The sequence below is a fragment of the Monopterus albus genome, unplaced genomic scaffold, assembly GCF_001952655.1.
Source record: "Monopterus albus unplaced genomic scaffold, M_albus_1.0 scaffold169.1, whole genome shotgun sequence".
NCBI classification, from domain to species: domain Eukaryota; kingdom Metazoa; phylum Chordata; class Actinopteri; order Synbranchiformes; family Synbranchidae; genus Monopterus; species Monopterus albus.
The window spans coordinates 1294528-1313995 of record NW_018128049.1 but is presented as its reverse complement, the minus strand read 5'-3'; the positions used below and the strand labels follow the sequence as shown (position 1 = coordinate 1313995).

At 38.8% G+C, this 19468-nt stretch overlaps 1 protein-coding gene across 8 annotated transcripts in view; it reads left to right on the top strand.

Annotated features, from left to right (window-relative positions):
• nrxn3a (neurexin 3a) overlaps window positions 1–19468 on the top strand; it is a 223155-nt gene that overhangs the window by 21632 nt on the left and 182055 nt on the right. For 7 of the 8 annotated variants that reach the window (XM_020615713.1, XM_020615712.1, XM_020615710.1 and 4 more), the window contains exons 3-5: window positions 5377–5397; window positions 6319–6345; window positions 7880–7891. In XM_020615713.1, coding sequence (XP_020471369.1) covers window positions 5377–5397; window positions 6319–6345; window positions 7880–7891 — 60 coding nt within the window. The other variant, XM_020615717.1, reaches the window with a different exon arrangement.

Below are 19468 nucleotides of genomic sequence, written 5' to 3'. Positions count from 1 at the left end.
TATACATACACACACACTGTATGTTTTCTGAAATGCCATGCGATGCCTCAGTTTTACTATGTGTAGTGGACACTACTCAGCGAACATAGATTGGAAATACTGTATATTTACAATAGTCTACGGATCTTGAGAATGAAAACCATGTCTGATAATAAATAAATGATCATGTCTTTTTCTCTAGGACTGATAACCAATAATCAAAGGTGGGAGAGCAGCAGTGATCAATGACAATATATATTGAATATAAAGGAATAAATTCAAATAATGAGAATATATGATAGCTACTCCAAATGATAAATCTGAAATCTATGATGGTTTAGGGATGCTACTACCTGCAAGGGTCAGTTTTATTTCTCATAACAAAACTGTGGAGTGCCTCATGACAGTAATAGATGGACAGTACATATGGTGGTGTGCGGTCAAGAATGACCACAGGATGACTGCATGACAGTACATCATGCAGGGCCTGGCAGCATGAAGTGCAGCAGTGAAATTATCGATTGCAAATGGGAGGATGTTCAGTGTCGCTGAGGTAGTGTTGACAGTCCCACCGAAGTCAGGCACTGATGTTTAGGTTGTTTGCCAAGTGCTGCAACTGCAGTACTAGGAGGGGTGAGCTACAGTTGGGCTCACATGAAATTAAGAGAGATGCTATATTGCCAGATGAATCTCAATCCGGTGCCATGCTTGTTTCACTCTATCTCCAGTTCTTCAGTTGAGTTCAGAAGATGCTGCCATTTAGGGTTGACTGGAGAAAGGTATCAAGAAGCAGGACTCTTAATGGAAAAGAAATCAACCATAAGAGGTTTGTGTGTGTTAGTGGATCTTGTCCTCTTTCACACACACCACCATCTGCTGGTCTCTCTCAGTGTATGGGGAAAATGGCAGAAGTGAAGAGGTTAGACTTCTGTTTCAGGGGGAGCAGGAAGAAGCAGCCTGTATTGTACGCACTACATAAGGTTAATGTTTGGTTAGATTGGAGCACAAAATGACTCCCTGGAACCCAGGGTCTCTGACTCTCAAAGTTACAGTTTATTTGAGACACATTTCCATTTTTTGTTTCACTGGTTAGAAGTTCCATGCTGGGCTGTGGTGGAGGGATATGTTCTAGTAGTTATGTAACTCTTTCAGACTTGCAAATGGTGTAGGTATATCCATTTTGACCAATATCAGGCAAACTTGATCCTTTCAAGATCTCTCAGGTGAGATCTCTGGGAAGCTTTTCCCCATTATTTGTTTCTTTCAAAACACATCAGACAAATGCAGACACAACCCATGTTCTCCTTCATGTGCAGCGCAGAGGAGGCAGGAATAGACAGGAGAAACACAGGAGAGACTCAGAGAGGTCACATATGCACAAATCCAAATCCAAACACAGGAGCAGGTTTTACTGGTGTCACAAATCACAAACTGCAAAAATACTCCAGCTGTCCAACCTGCAAGGTGTGAACCCATTTCCATGATATATCTGAGTACAACTTGAGTAGTAAACAACGCCAACAACAAACCTACACATGAATGTGGAGCCCATTTCCACAGTAGGAGAAGTGCTGTCAGAGAAACTGCACAGCTGTGCCATGACCAGTTGAGTTACCAGCATCTGACAAGAGCATAAGTGTAAATAAATACATTAGGTGTTCTTACTTAACAATCAACCAAACTACAGATGCCTGTGTGTAAGATCACGTTCCTAAAAAGGCCACAATGATGACAGTCAGCAGTTCACTACAGTGTAACAGAGACACAGACTGAGCTTTATAGAAACAAATGTTAGTGTATGCTGTTATGTCTCACCTGGCCATATACCTGTAATAATAGCCAAGAGACTGCACTATTGATTATGCATTTATATGAGTAAAAAGCTGGTAATAGAACTTGCACGCTGCTACTATAATGTATCCCTCCGCTGCAGCTCAGCAAGGTACTGTGCAGGGAAATAAAAGAGGGAAATTTGTTTTAAATAGACTTTAACTTTGAAATATACCAACTCAAATTAGCTAAGCTAGCTAGGACAGCTGAAGCTACATTTGAGCCTCGAACAAACTTTGGTATGAGTTTTCGCACAGGGTGGTAGTTGTGTAACTTACTTTTAGTAACGTAGTGATGTTCTGGGTGGAAACATTCAGGGTCAGTGTGGAGCAGGACAAATGACAATGACCACGACCTATGATGTACAGAGGGACATCCATACTGTTTTAACCACAACTTGAAAACTATTCCTTTAACTCAGCATTTGATTTTTCACAGCACCACTGTCTGCTGTACACTAACTAGAAAACAACCACTTTCAGTCTGCAGCTATGCTGCCATCACCCAGCCGGCATTCTACAATGGCTATGTGCCGTTGATACCCCAACATGAGCAGATGGCTTCAGCAGCCCTTCCTGGCTGTTTCTCCAGCTGCCTGTGTTTTCATCTCACCATAAAACATGGCCGCTGGTGAAATTGGCTAGGAGCTATCAGCTAGGAGATTATGGCTGTTATAATGATGATGATGAAAACAATAATAAACGAGCCTTCAGCACTATAATGACTCAGTGACTTCATCTTATGGGAAGGGTGTATGTGTTTGTGTATGTACCTTCCATGTACTTGGTTTACTTTCCATGTTTATGCATACATGCAGAAAACAATCAGTTAAACCAGCAGTGAGGAAAGAATTTGAAATACCCCATTAATCACTGCGCTCTCCCACTTTATCCAACACATCATGAATCATCCCTCTAAGTAATCCACTTTGAGCTCTAATCCCCTGCTACCCTCTCCTCACCTTTTGGGTATTGAATTAAAAGACCGAGTTTTACTTTTACCTAGATTGTGTGTCTACTGATTAAAATAATAGTGATCTGGATTAATTTTTTTTGAGGAATTTAAGGAGAGAGCCAGAGGATATTGAGGAAATATGTTTAAAAACACCCTGATATAGTGAATGTATCAAACTAAATGCTGGTAAACCTGCCACCAGGAACTGTACCCATGAGTGTTTTATTGGTTTGTTGACTGGTACCTTTATAAATATGTACTATGTGTCTGCAAGCCTCTCCGTCTCTCTCTTTCTCTGTCCACACAGACACACACACACACACACACACACACCAGATGACAGAAACAGAAGCACAACAAAAGGGAAGTAAACTGTCAAAGGAAGCATTTCTTGAAAATGAAAATAATATAAAAACAAAAATCTGTGAAAAAATAGTGCGTTATGCAGGAGTAGAATATTAAGAGGCTACAGTAATAAATTCCAAATACAGACTTCACATCTACATGGTGCATATTTTCTGAGGCATAAGGATCATGTGACTGATGAATAACTGAAATGGAAACAAGGTGTTTCCTCTAACTTGGTGAGAAGATGAGACAGTTTGAGGAAACTGCTCATGCTCCTCCCGTCACTCTCTTGATCTGTTATCTATCTGTCTACCCTACAAGCAAACGTGTGTATGTGTTTGTTTGCACACATACACATTTAATGTGCTCTAACCTCCTTTTGTTGGTATTTGAGTGTGGAGTTCAGAGCTCTGGAAATCTGAATTACATCAACTGGTTCAGAAAGTGCATAAAGGAATCAAAGACTATTCCAGTACACACATACACACATATACTCCAGAGATCCCAGATGACTGCCTGGCCAACTCTGGAGTGCTGCTGACAGAAGTCCTTGGTTTTAAGTGAATTAATATGCATATCTGATTGACTTGCATTTGTGTTCACATTAATACGCTAACACGCCCATTAGTCCTCAGCGAAAACATTCAATGCCTCTTAATTCCCTCTTACTTCAGTTTCCAGCTGCTTCATTTCTGTGCGGCCTAACCAAATTAACATACATATAGTTTACTAATAATAATAATGGTAAGAGAGCAATGGTTTTCAGGATGAGCTTTGTCCATTTTTCTGAAATATTCAGTTTCTCTGATCTGTCCACTATTTGGCAAGATACCTTTTCAAATCCTTTGGCACACATGGCAGCCAGAATTTTTCATCAATATTCATGGTCCCCAGAAAGATGAGCCCTGACAATGTTGACAACTCCCTGGCTTATTTATTTATTTTTGGATATTCACTTTATGATTTTAATCATCTGAATATACAGTGGCCATGCCAGGTCATTTTATAAAAAGTTGAGTTTAGCAGCCAAAACATGAGTAACAGTGGATTTGGTACATTATTTTTATTATTTGGGAATCCAGCTTTAGTTTTTTCTTTTTACGAGAAGTGAGAATATACTTATTGTAAATTTCAATTCCATATTGTGGTTTCACTTTAATCATTAAGTAACAATAGAGCGGAAAACAGAACCAAAATATATTCCAATATGTTTATTTAACTACCACCTGTTTGCCAGTTTTTATCATGTAGCTACAGCACATAATGGGTTATTGTCATTGGTCAGTGCTGTAGAGCTTCACATGCTTCCACACAGGCTTGGTTTCCTACAGACCATGCTTATCAATATCCTGCCTAAATTCCACCCACACGCTCAGTGTTTACCGTGCTTTGTTAGTACACTAATAGCTAGTCATGATGTTATCAATAAAACCCGCAGTCAGACTGAATTCCTTCTCTCTCCCTGCTGTGACACCCATGGCAGTAAGGAGACACCCTTTTTCTGCAGGATAGTGTCTGTCCTCCAGGTTTTGTTCAAAATAAAAATATAATAAATACATTTCCTTTCCTGTTTTGGGGCAGCCAGCTTTCTACATGACATTATCTTACCAACTCTGCGTCTCCAGCTTTGTATGGCTGTGCTTAGAAATGGAAACCATTCAGAACACATTTCATTTACCTCAGACTTTTAATCTAATGGCACCCTCAAGTAAAATGTTCCACTTGACTACCACTTTATGAAAAAAAGCTCAAAAAGTCATATTTACAAGAGTTTTGCAGTGGATATTCATCGTTTCCAGGAGAATCCAGGATTTTTGGTGTAAGTGGCTTCAAGGAACAAAAAAAGACCCATTTTCGCCACTTCCACAGAGGCTGAAACAATGAAAAAAATCATGCCTTTGTGTACATTATATTTACCTGCCAGTACTGGTCAAATAAGGTATATGGTGTGTGAAGTGAAAGATAACAGAACAAATAAAAGCATATGTGTCAGTAGGTGGCGGAGAAGAGATGCCATTTTCTTCACACTGGATACAGTATTTCTCTCTGAATTTCATCTAACTGAATCCAAATGTTACTGCTTTAACTCCTCATTGCTAAACCCTTATGTGCTGCATCTTAAAGCACATACACATGGCTGTGCCCTCTGCCGGCCCTCTGTATGGTTTATAAAGGGTATAATCATTTGCATGACAGTCAACATGCAAGTAAAATGAGTGTGTCTAATGCTGGCTTGTCTGTTTTCTTTGTCTCCTTCTGTTCCAGAGGTCAACAGCAATATGCCAGGTGAGTTTGAATGAAAAAGTACATTGTAAATCTATGACAACCTTTTCAATTAGCTCTCTCATTTTGCTACAAGATAATTTGATCAGAAATCAGGAAATCACAAATGAAAGATCATTGTTAAAGTGGCTATAATGAATTTTTACATAGGTATCAAATATTGATGTAAAGACAGTGTGAAAGGGATTGTTTATAGTGATGAACCTACTGATTATCACCTGATCCTTGCAGCTCCTCGAATCTTTACAGAGCTTTATAGTGAGTTTCAGCTCATTGTTTAATTATGTGGTCACAACCTTAGTGTCTTTTTTGTCCACAAAAGGAACCTGTTTTCAGCAAAAAAATGAGTAAAAAGCCACTGTACACTAACAGTTCAGCACCAAACAGCAGACAGACAAGGTTTAACTAGCAGCTGAAGATATTTCCCTCAGGGGTTGGTAGAGACTGAAAACTGAGCTGAAATAAAAGAATGAGTATTCGACTTACATTCATGATGTGGTCAGATATTGCTCCATACCTTCTGTGTAACAAGCAACTCTTGTTAATTAACAGGTGATAAGTCAGTTCTGTGTTCACAACTTCTTTCCACTGCCAAAAAAAGTTACTGCAATTTTAAATTTTTATCGCAGGTCAATGAATGTGAGCTCTTTTAGTGACTGTGAGGTGGAGATGAGTTCAGGTGTGTATTATGCAGGCTATTACTTCCACTAACATGCTGGCCTTTCCCATGAGGAAGCCTCCTGCTCAGCCGCAGGAAGCTTTGTGACACCTGTCAGTGTGTTCTGATGTCATGCTTTTTCCTGCTGGGAAAAACATGTGTCATCACAATACCAGAGAGTATTGAAACTAAGTGTTATCCCTTCTCAAGTGTTCTCTTCCGCTCTGTTCCTTCCCTCTCTTTGATCCCTTTCCTGTCCACTCAAGGCCTTGCACATATGATGGCAGAACAAGGTATGACTCTCCTATCCTCTTCTCAGTCATGTCTGTGTTTTGTGTGCAGTTCTAGCATGGAGCTCCATGTTTTGGTGTTGGTGTGGAATATATATGGAAGTGCATGGTTTCATATACAGTATATTATGATATATAGTAGAGTGTGATTTCATATTCTGCTGTTCTGCCCTACAAAGACAACACATAGTCACTACACATTTGTTGTGTATACATACTATATAAATATGATTATGGTTTTTCTGTTCTTTTTATATGGACATTACATAAATTTAGTGTGATATACTTTCAAATATTTAAATGTCTTAAATTGTAGAACTCAGATTCAATAGAGGATATCACAGAAACAGACACATAGGAAAACAGATGCATTTGACTTTTATTAGCACAAAAATTCTTACAAGCAAGCTGAAACCCCCCCAATTTTTTTAAGTAGATAGCTTTGTCCTATGAATAGTCTTTAAATTAATCTTTGATTATTCAACCAGAATGAAGTATCTGCATTTCTTACATCTCCTGCATGGTCTACATACTGTATATACGTATATATACTGTATATACGTATGATGGATGGTCTGACAGATCTCAGAAGTGAAGCCACCAGGAGCCTAACAGCCTAACGCGACCTATACTGGAATCAGCCACCTGGTGGCTGGTCCCAGTATAGGTCATAAATCCCACCTCCTCCACGTTAGTGGACGGGACTTTCAAAGTAAAAATCTAATAAATTTCCCAGAGGTGATATCTGTCATTTTTGGGAGATATTATCACACAGATCTGTGTACAATTGGTCATTATTCTGATAAGATGCTGTCACTCCACTTCTGGTCACCACTGTTGAATCTGGTTGCAGCAAAGCAAGATGGCAGCCACTGTATTCACAATATTTTGGCTTCACTTCTGCATAGTGGAGGGAAGTGATGATGGAACATTTATCATATAGCCAGTCAGTGGTCATAACCAGGAGTGACCTATCCCTGTCCTGGAGGGCTGTTGCCCTGCTTGTTTTCCAACTAGCCCTGCCCTACCCGCTGCTGACTACCTGGATCAGGTGTGTTCAGTGAATCAGTCAATCTTCCAACTTCTGACTGACTGGGATTGATTGGGATAGGTCACCCCTGGTCTAAACCAGTACTTTTCAGAAAAACTGTCTTTCTAAAAAGACAAAAGCTTGAGGCACTGCAAACAGTGTATGTGTTAGGCATTTTGCCTGGAGAGCCTTAACACCTAAAAACATTTTTCTCACAACTCCTTTCTATAGCTACTGTGCCTTTGTAGGGCAGTGCTGTTGAGACATCCATCCCGATGTGTATGCATGTCTAAATAGTTTTGTGATGTACAACTGCATTATAGTTGCTACTGTACATTGATTTGTTCTCATGACATGTATTCATATATACATTGATATGTCTTGGTGTCTGCTAGAATTTGAACTTACATTTCCTTTTCTTCTTCTTCCCGGTCTGGGCTCTCTTGGCTGTGGATCTGTGGCTCTGTTCTGTCTCCATCTCCGCCTGCCTTCTCCACGTTCTTCTAGCTAAAAGTAAAGGTACAGCCTATTCGAAATCTTTCCTTTCGCGTCTCAATGAAAAGCGCCGTTTGCTCTGTGAGTGTTTTAGAGCACTGCTGTGAAATATGTTTGATGCTGTAATGTGTTTGCTTGTCTGTGTCCAGTGTTTCTTCCGTAATGGTTTCTCAGCCAGAGTGCCTGGATTAGGTAATTAAGCCAACCTTAGTTGAAGAAGGAAAAAAGAATGTGTCACTTTGTGTTTTCTTACTGTGTGTTTTGAAATTTGTTAGAAGGCCCTACAGTGAATGCAGGGAGACAGTTTTATAATGCAAAGTGAACAACACTGGCTCTGGATCAGTTTTCAAAAAACCTTTTTTCCCAAGTCAAGTGTAAATCCCTCTTATAATTGGCTGATGGAAGCAGTGAGAGGAAAGGGTTTCTGTTGGCAAAAGAACTGATAAGAATTGTCTTAAACTTAACTAAAGCCATCTTTACACCTAACCTGTCTGTGGTATGAAAAAAAACCTGCATTTAGTTTAGGTTCATTTAGGTTATGCTGGTGCAACCCTGACTCCTAGAGATAGAGTAGGTTTTGAAGGAAACATAATTGCAACTTGCTTTTTTTCCCCTTCATCATAATGATATGTTCCTCATTTACATATTTGGCAAGTTCAGAATATGTTGCAACTGAATGTATCTGGAAAATGTTCACAGACCTACATATTTATTTGCCATCAAAATATTCAAGCTTACAATACAATTTTCACTTATGGTGAGTTCAGCACTATTAAATGGATGCTTATGTTTTAACACTCAGGATTTAGTTGAGGATTTAGTTAAAGAAAGATTGGCCTTGCAGCAAGTACTCATCCCAGGTTGCCAAATACTGATGTTTTCTCGAGAGGGCACCTTTGGCATCTATGTGAGGTGGCAAAGGTGACCTAAGCCACACTTTGTAAAACAAACTACATGGTTAGGTTTAGGCACAGTGTAGCTCGGGTTTAACAATGCACATCAGTTTAAGACACTACAATTTACACAGGAATGAAATACTTCTCTCCTGTGATAAAGTCCAATGTTCTTTGACCCATCCATCCACCCCGACTTTGTCCTGACGTGGACTTTATTCCTTCATATTCTAGTATGTCACTGCCAATACACCCCCACAGTTAACACTGTGCCCTATTGAAAACCCTGTGTGTCTTATACTGACTTGAAAGGGTACTATTCACTAAAGGTAACTGACAAAGTGTCACTATTTGATGCCCTGGGAATAAGAACAGGCTGGCTCTGGTTTAAAATAGAAAACTTTAACAGTGATTTGAGACATGCTTATTTACAGTTAACCAAAACCACCATCTTTTTCTTATCTTAACCAAGGGGCTTTTGTCGCCTAAACCTCAGACTAGACTGTGGATATGTACTACGTCCTGTGGTGTGACAGTCTGTACTTTGTATGCCTCCCATCCAAAACAGCTTAGTAGTATCTGATCATACTTTTTAGGAGACTGGGATGGCTGGTGAAAATGTTGCCAATCAAACCAAATAACTGCCCTGAGACTGCGACACAGGTCACTGATGCGGGAGGGTCGCTCACTGAAAATGTCCACTGAATGAGTTGGATTCTGTATCTTAAAGGGTGCAGTGGATCTACAGATGTGACCTCTGTATTGGTTTATGTAGATACATCTCAGAATGCCCACTTGCTGAACAAGACAGGTCAGAGGCTTGAGACTTGAGTTAGATCCTTGTCAAAATGTGAGGACCTACAATTCTACTTGGTCCTTGAAATTTTACCTGCAAGAGTTGAATGCCTAAACAATTGACATGATTTGAAAGTTAAAGGCAAGTAAAGGGGAAGACTTGACTAATTGACCTATAAATAGAGAAAAACACTGTTCATGGCCAAGTTTTGCTTTTTGCTGCACAACCAAGCTGCCATTAATAATTTACCAAGAATGCCAGTGTTGCCATGACCAATTAAAAACTTGCACATACAGCTGATGGCACCAGAATTTATATGAGAAACACTCCAAATGTATTTCCTTAAACTATTTTTAACAAGCCAAAAAACAAGACATATAACAGTATCTGGTTCCATATCCATCTGAAATTAATGAAGTGAAGAAGGATCTTCTTCATGACTTAACTTATTTTAATTTGGTTCAGTGAGACCACTCATCAGAGACATCTGTTAAAATGGATTTAACAATTTACTACTAAAAATGCAAAGCATGACAGTTGACGTGAAACTCGGGAGGACAGTATACAGGACTTCAGTGTTCCAAAAGTACAGAAACTATCCATTAAAGTTTTGCAACATTAAACACCCCTTGAAACTACAATTGATGCCATTTTGGCTATAAGTGCTATTTTAAGTGGCATATTTAGCATTCATTTAATGAAAATTGCAAAAATGATGAAAATTTGACTTCAAGTAGGCTCTGAGACTTGAGACTTGTTTTGGTCTTGATCCAAAAGATTTAAAAATTGTTTAGATACAAATCAAGACAGAATTTTCAAGGTGTAAAAATATTCTTTCTGTTGTGTTCACTTCACTAATCTGGTATGTTTCAACTATTAGTCTTAAAGTACCCATGACATGCTTATTTTTCTCTTTTACAGCCATTTAATGTTTAATCTTGGGTACCTAGACCAGCTTGGCACCCCTTATAGCTCCAAATAGTCTGTAATTATTTCAGAATGTTAACAACAGAAAGCCTCTTCCTTAAAACAAGAGGATAGTTCGTGAACGCACACAACTCCTGTTGCCAGTGTTGTGTCGCAAGTGGACACCACAATGAACAGCAAGGGTAATTAATAATTTGATTTTCTCCTCCATAGACAGGTAGACAACGGTATATGTACCAATGAAAAGAGATTTGTAACACTCTAAACAAAAGTGGGTAATTGAGAAATGTTAATCCACTTCCAGCTACACATTACATGTGGCAGACACACTGATCTCAAGCAGTCAAACCAAACAGGTACTGTGCTCCGGGGGAATCCAGCATTGATGAGCTGATCATTCACCGCCGTGGGGGCCTCACTGACCGGCTGCTTGTAGGTTAGACCTGGTCAGGTAAAACAGCGAATCCCTGTGTAGGAACATTCCTGGACAGGCAGTAACCTCAGGCCTTGTATTTTTCTACGCATCCTCTGGCCACAGTGCAGCAGCAGGAGGTAGAATACATCCACAAAAATTCAGTTTTTCCATTGGATGTTTTTTTTTTTAAATAAGCTTTATTGAAAACATACATAATAAACAAGGCAATATAATATTTTGCCAATATGGTGGGGGCATGGGTGGATGTCAGACAAGCTCACATGAACAAGCAACCGCCTGGATTTCATGCCCATTCAAGGAGATCCTTAAACTATCAGGTAATACTTTATTTTGTCATAAAAAAATCTCATGAGCGAAACTTTCTAAGACATGTATAAACTGAAAAATAAACATAGAAATACTAGAACACACGTACACCTCACATTTTGATGTTTAGGTCACGTCTGAGATGGTAATTCACTGTTGTAACATTGTAGATAAGCCAGAAAAGCATGCCATGGGCCCTTTAAGCATTTTTGGAGTTCCCCTGAACTACTGGTTTGAATGACTTTCAACTTTAGCTGTGTGCTAGTGTTTCTGAACTCACTGGAAGTTCAGTCCAGGAATAGAATGATATTATTAGTAGTATATCATATAGTATTATTCTGTTAATTCTTCAGTACTCACACTGGATGATAACTCAGAGACACCCTTGAAATATTTGGGAGTGAAAAGTCACACTCAGTTCTCAGCTTGTTAGGTGAATTTATCTACCTGCAACAGTCAGTGTAATACAATAGTCCTGCAAGAAATCCTCCCCAGTGAAAATGATAATGTTCAGTTTTTGACTCAAACAGTTTTATGGAGGTGGTGGTTTAGCTTTAAATTCATTTTGGAAGATGCAGTGATGCTTTGTGATCTTCAGTTGAACTGGGATCTTTTGTCCACACCATTTTTATCAGTGAGGCTAGACTGCCTCGCATTCCTTCTATCGTGCCCATAACATAGGGTCCAACCAGATAGCAACATTAAAGGTATCCACAGCAAAGAGCAAAGTAAAATAAGAGCACAAATTATAATTTTGTTATCAAAGTATGTAGACATAATGTCTTCCTGTACAAAGCACTGCTGCCTCGCATTCCTTCTATCGTGCCCATAACATAGGGTCCAGCCAGATAGCAACATTATTGAACACACAGGTCAACACTAAGATGTAGCTCACTTCTCTCTTCTGTAAGACTTTTGACCGAAGTCAGACATGAAAAGCATCTTTCAATTAATATTACAATTGATTTGTACATGATTGATTTCCACTATTTCTTTCACAGGCATTACAGTTTTATCCCATATTATACTGCTAATCCACAACAGTTCACATGCAGTTTTTTGTTCTTAATAGTATTTACAAGTTACTTAGCAAATCTAAATATTACATAGAATAATAGAAAGATTACCTGATAAGTCCAAGAGCAATCCAGTCAGAGTAGAGTAGACATATGAACAGTTTACCTTGAAGTGCTTATTAGAAGTGTAAGAGCTGGTGTTGATTTGAAAAGTTGTGCCATACTGTGGTTAATGAACACATTCAATTTAAAGGTCCTGTCAGATGCTAATATGAAGTATTAGCAGCTCCAATACAGGGATATGTCTTTGGTTGTTTGCCTTCAGAAGCTGTGATTTGTTCCTGCCTGCTGTGTACACCTGTAATGGCTTCCCCCATTCACAGAACAAAGCCTGTGTAAGCCCCTGGAGATTCCTCTTCCCTCACCACCTGTCTCTCTTAGTTTTTGCTGTGTCTAATCCCTGAGCGAGATGGTAGACATTATTAGGCGTCAGGCTCCCTGTCGTCTCCTGTTAGGCAGACAAGAGGCTCCATTCTAGCTCTATTTGCATGGCGACTCACTGGTGGCAGCAAGGCAGATAGAGAAAGATTGGGAAAATAGGAAACTGTGTCTCTGCCGTTGAGGAGTCATATTTTACTGTCATGGGCTGAATCAGAGTACTTTCATCTTCAATTTTCAGTTTTTTTTAGATTTCTTCTTGTTAGGCTCTTTTCACTCTCCTTTAGTATGCTCTCGGTATCCCTCTCTACCTGCTGTCTCCGTTGTCATATTCATCTTCACTTTTCATTCACTTCTTAATTGCTTTTTCCTTCTTTTTGCCTTTTCTTGACCTCTCTCCCCTCTTAAATCACTAAGAGTTTCCCATCTTGTCGATTTTTATTAGCTTTATTATCTGTTCAAGCTCACTGTCTTAATACGGTTTTGTTCTACTACCGTTTTAGTTTTATATAGACCTGTGATTTTTTTTTTTTTTTTTTGAGTGGTAGTGCTAAAATGCAAAGTCACTGATTTTGTCTCAGCACTATCCACACACTGCACTATCCTATCAATTATGTGTACATTACTGGTAGATGGACTTCTAATGTGAGCTGCATATTTCTGTTCTTTACCTGGTTATTATCAAGACACTGTAATGTTTTGGCTTCTGATAAACTTTCATCCTCATGGATGTAGCTGTCATACTGACTCAGTTAATTTGTAAAATGAATTAAAAGCCCTACTAGCATGGAACTGTTATTAGTTGTAGTCATCCTGTGATCTGTATTAACTGCAGTTACCTGTCCAGTTGTTCTTGACTTGAGCTAAATTCTGACTTGCTGCTAATCTGTAAAGGTTTTACTATAGTTTGACCATTATGTTTGCTACATTTGAACCCCCATCTGAGCAGTTATACTGAAATGATTAGCATTTTGAGTGCAAATTGCTGCTTTTTCAACAAGTTCTCAAAATGACAAAGTAGGTCATTTGTTGTTGACAGTTTCACGTCAGTGGAAGCTTGTCTGCAGCTTTCAGTGATTATAATAAGTCTTCATCGGCAGCTGCCACCTCTCCTGATAACATTAAGAACTTCCTGTACAAGTTGTTAATTGTGGTGTTGCAGGTTGGTTTGAAAAGCAACATGTAGGCCACTTTGTTGTTTATGGCACATGCACTGCCTTTAAAACAACAGATTTTGACTGTGTGGAGCTGTTGTGGAGCTTTGCAGACTACAGAGGTTTGAAGTTACACCATTGTCAGTACAAACTGTATTTATTGTAGTATATTTATTATTGTTGCATATTTTATATACTGTCACTATATTATGCAATAATAGATTTTAGATTCACTTGTCTTGCCTACTAAAGCAGTGGGAATACCTGCAGATGGAACACAAAAAAGTTTATTTATTTCAGCAGGGGCAAATGTGAGCTGACCACCTACTAACAGGGTGGGAGATATACTCATGTAGTATATGAGAGTGGAGAGAGAAGACTCTTAATTATTTTGTCTGTTTGCACTATGAATGGGCATTTTGGATTCTTTAAAAGGCAGACTGTGCACTAAAATCACCTTAATGTATTTAGAAATCAGTGGTACAATGATGAATCATACGGCTAGAGGTTCTTGTGAAAGAAAGCAGAAAATCCAGTGAACCTATTCACAACTGGATTAATGTTACCATAATGATGGTGTTATTATGGAGAGGGACAGACATGTTGGGGGTTGGTGGATGCTAGTAAGACGGGGGTAGGGTGGACTAAGGCGACATGGACAGTTGTGTTTTCTGCGCTTGACTGAGTGCTGCAAAGTGGGCCAGACTTGGAAGGTGGGGACAGCCCAGCATTGTGATGATTGTGATGGGGGTGGGGGATTACAAGACATGATCTGATGAAATTTAAGTGCCTTTTAAATATCATTTTTAAAATACATTTATTGAATAAATAAATGGATATGTGAAGAATTAATTGAGCTTATAGCAAAATGTGTATGATATATGTGTTTCGCTGTGACAAGTTTTGATTCTCAGAAAAAAAATGTGTTGAACTGTATTAAAAAGAGATGTGGTGGTGAAGGGTGATTACTGGAAACATACAGATTTTATTTTGGGCTGACTTACATGTAACTGATTAATTGATTGATCATTTTCACTAAAAAATAAGACAAAGTTCTAAAATGTGAAATTTGAATTGTAATCATACCTTGTTAGATTAGGGCACCAGGATGGATGATGCTAGCCAAGCATTTTATTTTTAATAAACAATTTATTCAGTCTCATTGGTAATTTTGGAGTTCTCATTGATCCATGTATTTGTAAGTAAAACTGGGAATTTTTTTATAAGCTGAATAGATTTATTTACAATATATACACAAGGACAAGGTGGTTGGAAGGTAATATGCAATGAAATGGTACATTTGTAACAGCGATGATTAAGACCACAGAATGATGAATGAATGAATGATTGGTGTATTGTTAGTGATGGTGGAAAATGAGTTCAAAAGAAATCACTCTCACTTTTGACTCTAACTTCTGAGATTTAGTCAAGAATTTGAAGAGAAAGATTGTTGTAAGTTTCTGTAGATTATGGACCTTACTTGGTGGCGACTATGGTTTATGAGACATCCAGCTTTAGCTATGAGGTCACTTAGCTGTCAGCAGAGCTCTCACATGGCCGGTTGGAGAAGGAGACTTTGTCAGGACCCATTATGGATCAGAGTCGAGACTGGTAGACTGGAGTTCCAGGGCTCACTGAGTTCCAAGTTTCAATGAGGATCCGTCATCACCAGCTGGGCGTCTCGCTCTTCCTGGTGTATTGCGCTACGGTTTGGTGGCCATGGTTTCTGTCCCGGGCACTAGGGTCTGTTCTCTGTGGATAGAGTTTTAGAGATGTTGTTAGGATTGGATTTCAGGAGTTACAGTTGTTTTATTTACTGTTAGTATTATTTTGCTTTTATAATGATAGAGTTTAGTATGACTGTCTGTGTTTCATTAGCAGCACCATGTATCAGTATTAACCTGGCTCTTATGCATGCATTATAGTTATAATATTCAGCTTTGAGTCAACTTGTAGTATTTTTCATCTTCTTGGAAAATTGTGCAAGAATAGATTGCATAGATAAGTGTTGTTCTAGAAACTATAGATAAGATACTGTTAATTTATGCTACTTAACAGACGTGAAGTCTGACGGGCTTGAACTGGTCACTCATGTCTGAAGCATGAGTAAGGGGTTTTTTACAACAGAATCAGGGAAGTAAGTGACACAGCTAACTGCCTGTCCACTTTCAGTTAGAGAGAAATAGAGCCCAGCGCTGTAATAACTCTGCATTTAACCAGAAGAAAATAAATCTACGTAAAGCTGATTCCTGTTTCCTGAGTGTTACTTCTTGGGGCCTTCAGATAAAAGAACCGGTTGAATCTAAAAATGTCTTGAAGGAAACCTCATCTAATTTCATATGATCACCATGGAATCTTTCTGGTGGCATCTTTAGAGCTTAACAAATAATTAGTCATAAATAGAACTTATTTTCAACTCTATTTATGAAAGTTTTCTTTGTCTGCACTTCAGCTGGAAAGCGTTAACATTTTGGCACGCTGGAAACTTCAGATCAGCTTGTCTGCTGGGTTACATGAAAAAGATTCCGAAATCACTAAGAATTTTGTCAGTACCAACAGTTAAAATCCATAATTAAATCAAAGATCAATATAATCTACAACCTTCCATGCTAGCTGAGGAGATAATGAGATTTGCAAACTCAACGAAGATAATATCTAAACTTTATAAACTGTCAAATACAGATAAAACAATAAAAATGCCAATAACTACATGGGAAACGGATTTGTCCACCCCCCCCCCACTCGCTGGACCTGTCATGATTTTGTCCTGCCAGCTTCCGTTCTTGTGCTTTTATTTTGACATTACTTCCTGTTTTTGTTTCATCTCAGTTTCAGACTTTTTACGTTAATCAGCACTCATTGTTTACACCTGTTTTCACCCCAATATAAGCACCCCCCCCCACACCGGAAAGCTGCCAGATTGTTCTTGATTCCCATTCAGACTTTCCAGCGTTATTCTTGTTGCCTGTTTTTCCTGTTCTGATCCTGGATTGCCTTTGACCACCGGTTATTGCCAAACCCTCCTGCTTCTGTTTTGATTACTGTGCACCGACCATCGGACTCCCCTCTCTGACCTCTGGCTTTGGATTTCTTGGCTGTGTTAGTTTGCCGGTGTTGACCCTGGACTGGTATTATTGACTCGAGTATGTTTTCTGGACTTTGTATGGTGTACTATTGATTGTGCTCAGTAAAGAGAAGTTATCTGCTACATCTCGTCTGGCATTATAACTGAGTTCACCATTAACATTGTTGGCAGCTTTACTCGCCAACCCTGACAGGACCGAGATCTGTAATAAAATCTCCTCCATGACCACCAATATAAACTTACAGCTTATACAATATAAGACTAGTCACAGGACTCATCACACAAGGTAAAATGTTTAAAATGTGTTTTACTGATACAGATACCTGTTCACAGTGCACTCTGGATTGCACCAATCATTAGTTCCAGCTACTTGGACCTGTCAACCTGTTTATTCTTTCTGGGTAGCGGTGTCAGAGAAACTCTCCACCATCTTGAGCTGTAGAATCCCTTCATCCCCGTCACTCTGCCTGCTCAGTAATGTCACAGAAGTCAACCACCTACCAATTAAATATAAAAACCCACTTCTTATCTCACTAACTATCACCAAGAAAACAATCTTTTTAAACTGGAAATCTAAAAACTCATTACACATCAACCACTGGACCAACTTTCTCATAGAACACATCACACTAGAGAAAATATCATCCGCTCATAAGAATAATATAGCAACCTTTACTGACACTTGGCATCCATTTCTAACCACTTTAACTTGTACCAGACACCTGAGGCTGACCCATGCACATTCCCACAAACTCCTATATATAACAAGCTGCTTTTTACTTCATTAATGTTACTGTTATTATTAGTCCTCATTGTCCATACTACTGTTTTGAGTATGTCACACCTATCAATCAAACCAAATTAACTGAGAATATTAACTACCCCCCCTTTTTTTCTTTTCCTTCTCCCTCCCTTTCTAATCATTTACCAATCTGTTATTTTCATTTATTTTTATTTTATGAATGTGTTGACATATATATAAGTAAGTGAATGCAAAAGTATATATTATATAATTGATATTGTTTTATTGCTCTTTTTTTTCTTCTTTGTTATTTTATTACAACAATCATCCATTTTCTATCAAACTGTCTTTTCATTCCTTTACATTTATACCCCCTCCATTCTCCTAATTTATTTGGTTTAATTCTATTTTTCCTTAAGTAATGAATATCAGTCTGTATCCATTTGGATACACACACACACTACACACTTTCACACACACAACTTAATGCCCTCAATTAATAATCCCTTTGCCTCTTTTGTTAATGTCTGTTGTCTCGTGTACTGTTAGGGTTAGGGTGTTTTGTCCTGCAAATGTGTTATATGGTGTTGCAATAACTTAAAAAAAAGCTCAATAAAGAAAAAACACTTCCTGTAGTGATGCGAGCATATGATTGAGCAAAGATGAATTGAAGACAAAAACAATGCAGACGAAAGACGCTGACGAAATACACACAGTTTTACAACAACTTCTTCCTGTGTTCTTTGTTCTGAACAAAAGGAGGTGGCTCTTGAGTAGTCATGCACTGGCTTGGGTACTTGGCTTTGCCTGATTGGTCCAGAGTCTGTCAATTGGAGTCCTCTGACGGGCTGGGACTCTGCTGTCATGGCAATGGGTTCCTGATTGGTTCTTTCGAAGTGCACTGTGGAAACGTTCATACTTGTACCTTCCATTGTGGCTGACATTCCAGAATCAGAATCAGCTTTATTGGCCAGGTGGGTTGGATACACGAGGAATTTGACTCTGGTATAGCAGCTCTCAATGTGTACATACATATCAACAAGCAAACATGTCTATGCAGATTCTCACTAGGCTTTTAGGTCAAAGACATTTCACCTCTCATCCAAGAGGCTTCATCAGTTCTGCCCGACTGGCGTTGAGTTGGAGTCGTAGTTCTTTGACCTAAAAACATAGTCCAGTTGATTTTTTCTATTTTTTCAGCGATCAACAAGCAAAGGATCATGCATCAAGAAAAGAGATAAAAAAATAAGAGTAAAGTACTTATAAATAGAGACCTGTGCATACAGTATATATATGTATGTATAACATTTTCAGCTCTCCATCTGATAAAAAGAGGGTAGCGTGTGTTCACACAGCAGTTTGCATACAAAAGTCTTTAGCTGAAACAAAGCAGAACAATCAGAGCCACATTTATATTTTGAGGAACTGATGAATGAGGAAAATGAGAGGGAAAGAAGGGGGGAAGAGGTGAATATTGTAGAGCAGGAAGTAGCAAAGATTAGAAAGGATGAGGTGAGGAAGGCTCAGAGGAGGATGAAGAGTGGAAAGGCTGTTGGTCCAGATGACATACCTGTAGAGGTGTGGAAGTGTCTAGGAGAGACAGCAGTGGAGTTTCTATCTAATTTGTTTAACAGGATTTTAGAGAGTGAGAAGATGCCTGAGGAATGGAGGAGAAGTGTACTAGTGCCGATCTTTAAGAACAAGGGTGATGTGCAGAATTGTAGCAACTACAGAGGTATAAAGTTGATGAGCCACACAATGAAGCTATGGGAAAAAGTAGTGGAAGCTAGGCTAAGAAAGGAAGTGGA